At 35.3% G+C, this 13,970-nt stretch overlaps 1 protein-coding gene across 5 annotated transcripts in view; it reads left to right on the forward strand.

The window, feature by feature from the left end:
• LOC124637815 (protein yippee-like) overlaps positions 1 to 13,970 on the forward strand; it is a 128,873-nt gene that overhangs the window by 110,304 nt on the left and 4,599 nt on the right. For 3 of the 5 annotated variants that reach the window (XM_047174493.1, XM_047174494.1, XM_047174492.1), the window contains exons 2-5: positions 8,254 to 8,369; positions 10,648 to 10,784; positions 11,938 to 11,981; positions 12,917 to 13,025. In XM_047174493.1, coding sequence (XP_047030449.1) covers positions 8,333 to 8,369; positions 10,648 to 10,784; positions 11,938 to 11,981; positions 12,917 to 13,025 — 327 coding nt within the window. In that variant the 5' untranslated portion in view covers positions 8,254 to 8,332. Of the gene's footprint in view, positions 1 to 8,251; positions 8,370 to 10,600; positions 10,785 to 11,937; positions 11,982 to 12,916; positions 13,026 to 13,970 lie in introns of those variants that run through there. The other 2 variants (XM_047174496.1, XM_047174495.1) reach the window with 2 other exon arrangements.

Genomic DNA, 13,970 nt, shown 5'->3' on the forward strand with positions numbered 1-13,970 from the left:
TAGCTAGTCTATGTTGATCGAGGGTTTACTTTTAATGAAGCTTTATTGTTTGCAAATGTTAAATGAACAGAAATGTTAGATTTATGAAACTGAAGAGTTCGGTTGGTTGAACGAGGTTGTCTCAAAATTCTTAAATATTTTTTTTAGTTTAGATGATCCATCGTTTGGCAATGGGTGACTTTTTATACAGGTGTGCGAAATATTTCCTAGATATGACAAGGTGTAAGTTCGAGTGGAATCTAGTTTTCTATATGTAATCAAACGCTAAGTTCTGTAACACATTAAAGTTTGAAATAGAGAGTTAATGCTCAGTGACCTTTGCAATCCTAAGAGGCTTAATTAAGAGTTTCTAACTATTACGTGAAGTATTTAGCTTAATATCTCGATATCTTAATATCATTGCCATGTAACTCGTCCTGTTTTACGTCCTGTGCAAACTACTTTACCAATCATCTATAAGATCATTCCATGCCCTCTACATGATTTATTCATTTATTTGTTTTACTTAAAAAGCCTTACTTACTGCGAATTTCAATAATCCATGTATTCGTTGTTTTGCGATTAGAGATGAATATTGACATACTCAATCTCTTACTTACTGCAAATTTATATTCCGCATTCAGTACCTACTAGTGCCATGATTATTTTCGCAGTCCTTAATTCGTGTACCAGCCTTATTAGCAAACAAAAAATATCTTTATTCATTCAGAACAATGAACTTGAGACGACTTTGAAAGTTTTTTATAGTAACCTAGCTGCTGCGGTGTCACTTACATCCTAGGATAAAAACTTTGTGCTAAATGTAGGTATAACAAAAAATAGGTACTTTACAGTGCTAAAATAAAGATCTAATTTTATTTTTGTTGCTAGTGCAATCGAAATCTGAAATAAGTGAGAAGTTCTAAATACATAATAAATAATATTTTTAGAATGAAAATGTACCAGAGTTTAGAATTCATAACGTACTAAAAACAATGGCACTGGTAATATTCTAAGTCCACGTGGACGAAGTCGTAGGCAGAAAGTAGTTCTTAAAACAGCAATTAAACCAATTTCAAACTTTTCTAATGACACATGCAATATTAGGACCTCTAACTTAACTAACTAATGACGTCATTCAGGATTATAGTGATGAAAGTAATAAGATTAAACTTGAGGTGAATGAACATTATTAAACGAGACGGAAATAAATTATGAGGTCAGCAAGTACTTGAGTTCCAAGAGCTTTTTGTTATATTGTAGTATAAATTATAGTTCGGCCATTCAGAGAATGCGTTCCTGACACGTCGCGATTGAACTGACGACGTAACTACATTCATTGATTATTGATATAATAATGTTGTTTTAATGCTCCTCAATTGTTAAAACGGTAAACAACCAGCAAAAATATTTTTATCGTAACTGCAACGCCATTGCAAAGTTACGTCATCAGTTCAATCGCGACGTGTCAGGAACGCATTCTCTGAATGGCCGAACTATAGTGTTAAGAACCTCCGTACGTGTAATGGATTTCGTACTTTAGAGTTAAATGATGATAAAGAAGAGATTAACAAAGAAAACAAGTAAGATTTTTTAAGTCAGCAAGTTAAGAAAAAAGATGTTAAATATGTTTTAATGGAATTCTAAGCTGCCCTTGATTCACCTAAAGATGAAGATGATTTGAATATTACGCCCGATGCTAATCAATAACTATAAGAAACAAAGTCCAGCCAAGAGCGAATCAAATCGTTATCAACTCCGATCGCATCTAAGTAACTTGTGTTCAAACCATGCAAAATGAATAAAATAATATTCGTACAAAATCCATTAAAACCCTATTTGTGGTGGATGACTGATTGATTTGTTATAAAGCCATTCTAGTTGGATCCATTTATAATCCAGGTGATTAGTAATGGAATCTAAGTCATGGTGGGAAAATGATTCTACTGATTGTCTGTGGTCAACACATGCTCTATTTGTTCCTTATATGTACGCAAATATTTTATTACTAAGAAACTCATTTTCTTGTTTATCTTAATGTATATCGTCTACGCCATTACTGAGCGCATCTTCCTGGTAAATAACAGTCTATGAAGTATCTTCTAATGTTTTTCCGTCATCTTTTTCATCAAAGCAAAAATGTGGATCTCTATTTAATAAACTTTCAGTAAAATCTACATTGGTTCCGAGAGTTATGAAATTTCTAGTTTTTTCTTTTTCAGTTTTATTGCATCGTAAAGATCTTAAACTAGTTTTTATATTTAATTCAATCTGTTTCTTTCTGACCGCTATGTATCATGTGGGCTACGCTTTATCTTACATATTTTTTTCTTTGCATTTGTAAAAATAAAATTCTTACACGTTTTCACTCTGTTTGCTTGCAATGAATCTAACGATATCAATTGGAACTTTTTAGTGCTTTTATGAACTCAATTTTTTCATATTTCACAAATTGGTATATCAGCTGTTGCTATTCCAAAACTGTATATTGCTATGGCTTTATTTCTTTTCGCAGTCAAAATCAAAGTATAAAAATATCGTAACTACTTAACAGTAAAGATGATAAGTCTATGATAAATTAAAATGATAGTTACAAATATAATACTCGAAACTTTCCACCTTTTAAAATCGGCCGACAGAACAAAAGCAGTCATTGTTTTCAAGTTATATCTGTATGCAACAACCCAGTTTCCGCAACCCACATTAATGTAGGGATATAGGTCAACTGGATTTATTCCAAAATTCCAGATAGTTAGGCTTAACGGCTAATCCGTACATTGAAACGGTGCTAGTCATTAGAGCAATGAGCCTTCATGTTTTTGCCCAAAAATAAATTTGGATGTTCGAGGTAAACATAATAATTGGGTTAACAGTTACCTCCACAGATAATAAATTGGTATGTTTATGGAAATAGCTTCGTTAATCCTATTGTGGGACTTACTTTCAATGGACGTTGATGAAAGGGCAATTTAAAATAAGAACATGATTATAAATATCGCGGTCTATTAATGATAATGTGTAGGAATCGTTGCTGATGAATATACTCTATGTCTTAACCTACTAAAAAATCCGAATAGAAACCTTAACAAAACAAGATACACAAAGTATTTTTTTATTCAGATAATCTTCTATTTTAAACAAGCCAGACTATAAAGAACCTCTTATGATAGAATAAAACCAGTAACTCAGTCACATTTAATTTTGTTCATACATTATTGCCATTACATGTATCATCTTTAATTGTACAAGCGTGGTTGAGATTCATAAAAGGATAATAAATTATGGAGATCATGTGGTTTGTATGAGTAATACTTCGCATTTTGCATCACGGATCAACAAACATTGGCGCCAATATTGCAACCAGCTGAAACAAAGAGGCGATTTATTGGCCGCATTTGAATTTGGAATTCCCATAGAACATTTTTGATTTTCAAATATATGTATACGTTTGTTTTTTATGCGAGCAAAGAGGTTTTATAGATATTTGAATGTGGAACACAATTTTTTTAACAGATAAAAAAATGAACAACAAACAACGCTCAATTAATTATTTCCAAAAAAGTAGGTGGCGTCAAAACGATGACCCAATCCTTGCCGTGAATTGTATTCAAAATAAACTTTTTATTATTGTAGCGATCGTGTCCACAGACAAGTGATAATAAAAGGCGCGTAAATAAAACGATTACTAACGGTTACTGCGCATGTGCTATGAAGTTTATATTGACATTGACACAAATCATTTTCAAAACAATATGGTTACTGTGCTGTTTTGACAAAGAACAACCATAATGTAATTTTATTCTAACATCGTAGTAGACACAAAAGTTTGTGGTCAGTTTATGACATAGGTAGATATTACTCTACCTACTAAACCGATATGCACTTAGTGCGGGTCACCCATATAATAACCCCATAAAATTATGGAAGTTTAAAATAACACTTTCATCGGTATTCTATGTTTAATAATACATAATATTTGTAAAAAAAAATTACTCAGTTTTTTATATTATAAAGTTTGTAGTTTGTTCATACAGACGTGACTCTCCCAAAATCCGTCACGGCCAAAATGTCAAAAAGATCTTAGGTCATTAACACATTTGTTTTATTGTGTACCTTGACATTGGCCGAATATCTGTCATTCATGAACAATAAAGAGCCATAAACTATATTGTCGATGAATTTAAATACAACGCAATAGTGTTTTAAAGTTAAAAAACATTTTCCGCAGAATTGATGTGATAATTATCACGACTTGAATTGTTTTTTTCTTTCAATGCTATTTAAGATGGTTCAAAAGGAAATAAATAAATCATACACCTAACTTAACCTTACATAATACCTCTCCGTAGTGTGAAATGAAAGAAATTAAATATAAAACCGACTTTAACCTTCTAAGTCTGAAAAATACTATGCTGAGAACCTACTTTTTTGAATCGTTTAAAAATAATATTTAAAACACTATAAACGTCTCGTGAATGAGTATTAACAGTAAACTACTTAGTAAAGAATTGACACAATGACATTGTTTTATAAAATATGCATGTTCAACTTTGTCTTCTCTTTAATACATTCGGTAATTCACGATAGATTCATCTATCTATTCTAATGTGCTCTGGTTAAAACCTTCTTGCGACTAAAATGTCTAAACCTCAAACATTTAGAACATAGACAATTAAAAAAAGGACAGCACCCCAAAACGCCCCCTCGCACCACTTCCTAGGGCTATGGCTGGAAAGAAGAAGCGGTGAAAAATAAATTTCCCAGCAACACAGCTGTCTCGTGATTAAGTACCTATATTACTTTTATTGGGAACACATCATTTTGCTTTTTAATTAATGCTTTACCAATTTCTTTTCAAAATGTATTGAATCTCCTTATCGCCTCACAATAATGGGAAGCAATCAGTTAACCTACTCTATTATAGTTCTGAAATATAAACAGTTATAATTTCCCATACTATACTACAATTATATTTCTTTAATAACTTCCTTTTGTTTTTCTTTGCCTGGGAATTGGCACAAACGGTACTATTTGAGACTTATGTATAACATTACTCGTACGGATTTACGAGCTATTGAAATTTTATACCGTAGAACACTTACGGCCGTTCCCAGTATACTATAGTTAGTTCCCAATATAGGAGTTTGACATTACTTGTATGGGGCTAATGTCAAAATTCTATCTCTCGTAAGTAAAACAATAGATAGATAGAATATTGAATACCGACCGTTAAGCTACAATGTACAAAACGCTGTAAATACTACAACGTTTGCATTTCAAGTTTTAAGTAGTCGATACTTATGAGGTTTCCGACTTATTTTCTTTGGGACTTAAAATTTTCCCAGTTTACAGAATTTTTTGTTTGTGTTTTTATTTCTGTATTCATATTAAGATAACTTCTATTCACAAAGAAATGGAAATGTTGAATTATTAACTGTTAACTAGAACTACATACTCCGCTGATTGCATTTTTTCAATTACATTTTTCACGTTCAAGTTTTTTCTAGATAATCATACCAGACTGGACAAGTAACTCATTGATTTGATATTATCTGTATATACATAGATAACACGTGAACTCAGAGTGGGCAGATATTATTTATACATGTAGAAGAATAGGCCTAAAACAAACAGTAGTTAAGTATGTATCAGGACATAAACGGTGATCATTATCCACCGTGACAACGCTGTTTCCGAACATTGTCAATATTATAGTTTGAATATAGAAATGGATTTTCCGATAACGGCTATATTTGGATCGAGAGTCGTGGTTGTGAAGTGGGTGAAAGAACTAACCTCTTAAGTAAGAGTGTGACTTCGATTACAGGCGAATAACAATGCAACCTTTCTAGGGTTTTATGTGCTTTCTAAGTATATATATCTTGGTTGGGCACCAATGATTGTGTTTCGGAGTTCATGCTAAACTGTAGGACCCGGCTGTCAATTCGCTTTCCAGTTGATAATTATCAAACGTTTTCATGTCATAAACTTAATATCGTAAAATATAATGTAATAAATAACGCTATAGTTTTCATATCCGCATTTCTCAGTGAAGTTTATAGTCTATGGTGAGCAGGGGGTATTACCCGATCAACAATGCGTTACTGATTGCCGCCATCTTTACGGCAGCCATTACAAGTCATTTCACATTTCACCGGACTTCAAATTGCATGGTATATACTTTAATAGCTCGAGTGTGGTCTAAATTGAGACCTAGATATCGGAAATGTTACAATCAGAGACAATGATCTGGAATAAAACCTATTTAGAGTTCAATGGACGGGTAGACCATAGAGTATCGAACAATTTAAAAAGCTGTCAATGTTAGAGGTGTTAATAGTGGCATGTAACACGTTTTAGTGTTGAATTTCATTTGATTTGAATCGAGATTTATATCACAAGGTTAAGAATGTGGTAACATTATAATTAGATCGTATTGTGACTAAGTATTCGTATTCTTTTAGTTTTGTTTGTTTATAAGATCAGAATTCTATCTATTATATTATATAAGAGACAAAAAATCAAATCAAATTTCCCTGTATGATAAGACAAAGCTATTTTGGATGGATTATGTACTACCCACAGTTGGTAACATAAAAATGCTTCTTGGCGGCTAACCCTATCAACACATTTTTGCTCAAAAACGAACAGATAAAAACCTCCGTAGCAACGAAGCAACCTCGGCATTGATCAGCATATGCATATATATTTTAAAACACTTCAATACTCTGATTCATCAATTACCAGTGACATAGACTAAAGAGTATCTAAAAAAACGTTATGTTCGTTCGCAGGCGTCGTACCGTCCCATGGACAAGTTGGGTTCTTAACCCGTTGGTCAATGCTCGGGCACTCAGACCGAAGCGGCCTTGTCGCTCCGGTGATCGAAACGTGCACCAAATGTACTATGTACGAATAGTGATGACATCTTTGGAGGTATTTTCCCCAAATTGAGGGAGCCATAATGTGTGAAGGGACTTAATGGGGATTTGAGTTTTCTAGGTGGTATCAATAAAAAAATTGTTAATTGATACTTCAGCCATGGATGGCTAATTTGATGTAAATTCGGTGGGTTTTTCATTGCTTTTGGGGGTAAAGTTTTTAAAAGTAAGTAATACTGATCACGAGGTCAATCTATCATTAAGGATTTGTATGCCCAAAGCATTCAAGCACGTGATTCTTTTTTACAATAAGACAGTTGATCGATTGGACCCTAATTGAAATCAGAGGAAGAAACTTTCTGGTATGAATGCTTGTAGTTAGTTGATAACTTATTTACTAAGCATTAATGCTTTTTATTTAAATAAAAGGAATTCGCTGAAAAGCTTTGTCTTCTTGCCAGGAGTTATGTTTTTAAGTATTAAGGAAATATAGGATATTTCATATTGTTTTTGGTCCGCGTTCTGTTCTTAATGCTTTTATTGCAATAGTTTTGATCGAAAGTAAAATCAACTTAATCCATTTCTAAATTAATATTTCTACCGACCTTAAGATCATCAATACGAATGCTAAATAGGTTATTTAAAAGGCTGCTAATAAAATTGAGTAACAAACTACTGTAAGTTTATTGGCTCATCGTAAAATGTCATACTTAACTAATGCGGTAAGCGCACCTCGAACGATGTTCAAGTCTCTTCCCTTGGGACCAGTGACCTGCTTTCTGTAAGCCTATGTTACACAAGCGATTCTTTGAGCGGCTTCCAGATACCAGTTGCTATAGACAGCACAATATGATGATCTACAACCACGTATTCTTATTATTCCTACACCTCTGGTATAGATCTAAAATGACATTTGGTTTTGGAAACTTTAGGGAAAACTTGATCAACCTACATAGTCCGGATTGCCTTCGCATCGGGCTATGAGAGAGTAGGAATCAAGACTGCACTTATGTTTGCTCAAATGCTTATGCACCATAATATGTCGTAGGCTGATGGCTGGTGGCTGATCTCCTTACGAGTGTTCCAAAATTCTTTTTAACTATTACGTTTTGCTTTACTAGAGATATGAATTTGCCATTACTATGACAGATGTCTAACTCTAGGAAACAACAGATTTTTAAATGGCATTTAAAGAACACGAGCATTTAGAGATCTACTCGCCATTGTTATAATAATTTATGCTATTCGTGAGGGTGGCGGGATCAACGCATTTAGAGTTTGTTAAATAAAATTAAATAATAAGGGTAAGATAAAAATACCTAGCTGCAGCCTATGTTACCTAGCATAGAAAAAATATCATTTTCAAGTCTAACATTAATCTCCCTTGTTCCAGAGGGTGGCGGGATCAAAGTGGTGGCGCGCGGCGCGGTGCGAGAGCGCGCGCGGCAGGTGACCAGCGGTCTCCGCGGCTCATGTGGGCGGCGAGTGCTTGCTGCTCGCGCCAGGCAGGTCTGTTCATGGCATTACATGATGACAAAGGTGGAATAATACGTTGGAAGGCTTTAGAAGACCTCCGAATATCAGTTATACCGTCAGTTGCAGAAAGATCCAGTCAAATTAAGGCTTGTTTAAGTCTATTGCTGACTCTTTTTTGTCAACAAGATGAAAAGTGAAGTCAATAGATTTATGGTAGCTTTAATTTTAATGGATCTTTCTGCAACTGACGGAGTTATACAGAAAATGTAAATTTTTGCGCGTCATGGCTGTCAAAATTCCAGTACTTGAAGGAGCTATGTAAAATGTGTATGACTCTTTCTTGAACTGGGTTATGGCAGCAAATATCTTACTAATGTGTTATTTCACCTTTACACTAATGACAATCTTTAAAAATCATACCTTTTTGATTTTGAGATTCTGGCTTATTCCTATACCGTACAGGTCAAAGTTGACGTAAGCTTTATCATCGAGGACGAACGAAATAAATAGGAATATTCTGATTGCGTTTAAAAAACCGGTTTATTATTTTGAATAACGATCACATTATTTTATTCGTAACCCCAAAAAGGAGGTTCTCAATTCGGATGATTGTATTTCTTTGGAGATCAAAATATATAAACTTCTGAGACCATACCTCTTAGTTACAATGTTTTTACTTCATCTTGAAATTCTTTTGAAAAATCACGCAGAAACGAGATGGACAGAAACAATCAAAGCTAGTCTTCGCAGCTCCATTAGACAGATAGTTAATTAAAGATAATTAATGACTTTACGTAATTAATCAGTTTTACGTCAGCCGTTCTAGATGGTATAGTTCACGTTTTCTATGGACCTAGTATTTTAATAACTGCTATGTTGTTCCACTTGTGTTTTTATTTCTAAAAGTCAAAAGATTTTATTTCAGGCCCATGTAGCATCCTGTAAAGTCGTACCTAAATTTAACTAGCATGTTTACTCAAAAATTTTGCACATTGGCTAGATACCCATTTATTTGCACATAAAATTGTCCGTAGTATGATCCTACTACCTATCTTCAAATCAATAGTTTAATACATGAACAACACAGGTGGAGCAAAATCATAATACAGTCTGGTAACGTCGGAATCTAATTAGAATTCTATGTAATAACTGTCCCATGAGTGCTGTTACTGTTCGCCCCACGTGCACTATAATCGTATGGCTGCCATTGAGGTTGTAATACATGCAACCTTCTTTGTAACCTACATTCTGAATAACCATAGCCAAAATACATCTGAAGCCAGTTTTTGAATTTAGAATGCATGCTGATTTGACAGAAGCATTCTTATTTTGAAATGACAAATGATATTTGAAAGTTTTTGAATTAAGAATTGATGTTCGTTTCATCGAATTGAATTCTTAATTCAGAAACTGTCTATTAATGTTAGGTTGGGTTGGATTTTCATAAAGAAAGCTAGATCTATTGCGGTTTTTGGTGCGACACTTAATTAAGTTATAGGTTTCTAGTTCGTATTAAGTTTCACCGTAAATCCGTTTGTGGTTACGGTTCTAATCCAAGAGAAATTCATTGTGAGGGAATAAAAAGTTCTTCGTTATTTACTCGAAGGGACTTAGGTACTGCTATCTTAGAATATAATAGTGATATTCTTGATAATGTGCAAGAAAATAAGCTCTTTCTGAAATAGCTTCTACATCCAAATTAGATCCAGCTACGTTGCACCTTTGTGAAACGAAAGGCATTGGATTATCTTTTATAATACAAGACAATGCGCATATATTTGGACTGAATCCAAAACTTGATGACAGAAAATATGGATACGTAGTTTGGCGCATACATTTTGCGAGTCTTAAAGAGCTTTTTATAAAGGAGAAGTTTATACTAGATTTGGTCACTTATCTTCCCATAATGAATCATCATTTATAATCAGGCTCCTCCACTAACATAAAGGTTGCAAGGAGGAGTTGGAGCAATTGGGGATAGATAACCACACTTAGTTTGCTTTTCGCTGCGCAAATGTCGAGTGCGATACGATTTTTGCTCTATAGCCACTAGGAACACAAAGGACATGCAACAATATCCAAACCGTTCAAGCTTGTAAGTGACTTTTATCAACGCGTTCGAAATCTGAATACAACTCCAATCGAAAACTGCAACAGACTCATCACAAATTCTACATTCAAAACTCCATACAAACCTCAACGGCAGCCAATCATAGTGCACTTAGGGCGTCCGCCAGCCAGTGCTGACGGCAGTGTGTTGGTAGCTAGCAGGCACTCATGCGTGACGTCACTAACCGAGCGGGGGTGGCAGGCGAGGGCGGCGCCAGTGCTGCGGCCGCGAGGACTCCCGTCAAGACCTTCCAGGCGTATCTGCCGCCGGCGCATCGCACCTACAGCTGCATACACTGCCGCGCGCACTTGGCCAGCCATGACGAGCTTATATCTAAGGTATGCATACTTTTTTGACTTCAAACTTCTTTGTTACTGGCCAGTCAGAATTCAGGCCTTGTTTTTTGACGAATCTTATGCAGGCTCTTTGAATGAAGTGAAAACTCCTTGGACTTAGTGATTTATTCGTCATTTGACATTGCCTAAACTAAATCTGGCTTTGCTACCTTCGTATAATCTTATTGTTTCTTTTATTATATTTAGTATATATTAAACTTCCTTATAAAATAATCCATTCCTTTCGTATCAATAGTATCAATATATTATTGATATTTCTTGATCTTCCGGCAAAGATAATTTGATCTGCAATGTTTGTAACATTAATAATCTCACTTTTATTTTCCAAGTCAATATTTTTTGCCAATGTGTCAAACTTTGCGCCTCATAATTAATTGACTGACTCTGATATTGACACCTTCCAAAACTGCTCTTGTAGCGGTCAAATTAATATCAACAACCATGTAATTAATCTTAGTTTTTATATAGAACTTTGTGGTTTACTTAAACAAAAAGTAATTAAGAGAGTTAACATATTTAGCCAGAAGCACATTTTTCATATTATATTGTTACGGTCAGAGTGACCTACCCTATGGTTATGGCACTTACCATTCGCGACAATTATTCCACTTCGCTTTTCTGAAGTCAGCCATTTGACAAATCACGTACCTATTACCTAATGTTTGGTATTTTTTTTGGCAATTATGAAAAACTTCTCCCAGGGCAAATGGCTCACTTCAGAAACGTAAAAGTATAAAAGTATATAAGTATATAGTATTAAGTATAAAAGTGTTTGACGACCTCTATGGCGCAATGGTCACCAAGCCGGACTGCCGAATCTGAGGTCCCGGGTTCGATTCCCGGTTCGGTCGACATTTGTGTGATGAGCATGCTTGTTGATCGTGGTCTGGGTGTTGCAATACGTATTTATAAATATGTATATGTGTAGCTATATGTATTTTACCAGTTGTGTTAGCACCCATAACACAAGTTAATTAATAACCTACCATGGGGCTAACCAACCGTGTGTGAAAAGGTGTCCCGACATTATTTATTTATTTATTTATATAGCGCGAAGGTACCTTCTCATTCTGAAACTGTAATGCATAATTTTAAATACAATTCAACACTAACAAAAATATGTTTGTGTTTCCAGTCGTTTCAAGGCAGCCAGGGGCGCGCATACCTCTTCAATTCAGTGTGAGTATAACATTATCAACGTCACTTACATATTCTGTATTCATGCATATTTCATGCCAGCGACCTGCCTAGCACACTAGGATTTCAACACAAGACATATTAGCATTATTTACGTAGTTAGTCCTTTTGCATCTTAGAGCATTCAACCAACCGTAGCCGCCATAAGTACAAATCTTCATACAAAAAAGTTTGCCGATGGATCACTCATGCGTTTTCGATCACATCGTTACAAGTGAGCTGAAACGAACTTGACATCTATAGGGTACTTTGGCATAGGGACGTAAAAGGCGTCTCCAGTTAGTAAATGCTCAAAGTACCACACCATGGACTTTAAAGCTAGTTTCGTAAACAAATAACTAAGCCGTTATCGAGATTATATTCGCTCTTGACGGCTTATTGCTAAATGATTGAAACTTGATGCGCGTCCTTCATTCACCTGCAATAGAACATTGGTGCAATTCAGCTGTTCCGTTCAAATATTCAATACGGTGTACCGTGGTCTCACTTTCAAAGGTACTGCAGTTTTATTTTTCTATTTCCTGACTCCGATGTCACGTGCTTTGTGAATGTCACGGTCAACGAGTCGAAATTCAACGTCTTTCATAATATTTTTGCCTAAAATCTTCGAAATAAGATAGTGTTTGTGTGAGCTTTCCTGACGTTGCGAACAGGCTTTTAGGGTAAACTTGATATTTTGAAAGCAAATTCGATGCTGGCAGACGTTGTAACATGCCAAATATTAACATCTAACAGCAATAGAAAACCACAGGCATGTTTTTTTTAACAAATGGCACAGATACAAATCGACATCAATCCAAAAAGTGTTTTTTACTGGAAGCTATTTCACCTAATCCGGGTCTTCAAAGTAGTTTTTTATAGCTGCTTTTTCTTATTTGTATAGATTTTCAATAGTTGTGTATTTTGTAATATTTCAGTGTAAACGTGGGCTGCGGGCCGGCAGAGGAGCGCGTGCTCCTGACGGGGTTGCACGCCGTCGCCGACATCTACTGCGAGTGCTGCAAGACCATGCTCGGATGGAAATATGTAAGTAACACTTACTTTTATATTAAATATAAATGCGAGAGTAACTCTGTCTGTTTGTGTGGTTTTCGTGACAAAACTGCTGAACCAACTAAATGAAAGGCTGGTAGGCTAGAGCCTGAGAAAGGATATAGGCTATTTACGCATTTATTTGTGGTTGCTGACCTGTATTTTTACATAACATCCAAATATAAACCTGGGTAGTTAAGTTCACCATTAGGTCTAAAGGACGTCCGCCGTTCAGCTGTTACAAAGGTAACAAGGCGATATCAATTAAAAGTTTACTTAGGTAGTCTTGTAGCAATTAACTAATTCACCAAACTAGATAGGTTAGTAATTAAAGGACCCTTTGTAAACTTCCCACAATCTTGTCTGAAACTAATTATTTTTCTACTACATAGTTACTCCTAATTATGAACCCAAGCCTAAGGGTCAATTCCCACTGAAAGAGCAGCGGCCGGCAGCGGCCGTAAGAGCACGGAAAATGTAAGAGCGCGGCGCGGTGCGGCGCCGCGCGGCGCCGCGCGGCCCGCCGCGCTCGCGCTCAATCCCTTGCAATTACGGCCGCTGCCGGCCGCTGCCGGCCGCTGCTCTTTCAGTGGGAATTGACCCTAAGGGTTAAAACTTAAAATTAGCTTGACCCCTATGTGTTTTCGTTTTAAAATAAATGCAGTACTTTTTACTTGTGATAAGCAAAAATTATAATTGTTGAGATAAACTTATTTTCTACCCTTAGTCGGGCAATTAAAGTGGGTTTTTTAATTAACTGATATTGATAAAACCTGAAGTGTAACACGCATTCCTAAGGAATTTGTGTACCAAAATAACACGCGAGACTCATGCGTGTTTACTACGTAAAAATCTGTGTTTTGTTTACTATTTACCTTAGAAGATTCCTGGAAAATCTTAGCTGATTGATATTTACTGTTTTCATGTAAAATGTGTATA

This window comes from Helicoverpa zea, chromosome 16, assembly GCF_022581195.2.
Source record: "Helicoverpa zea isolate HzStark_Cry1AcR chromosome 16, ilHelZeax1.1, whole genome shotgun sequence".
Classification (NCBI taxonomy): domain Eukaryota; kingdom Metazoa; phylum Arthropoda; class Insecta; order Lepidoptera; family Noctuidae; genus Helicoverpa; species Helicoverpa zea.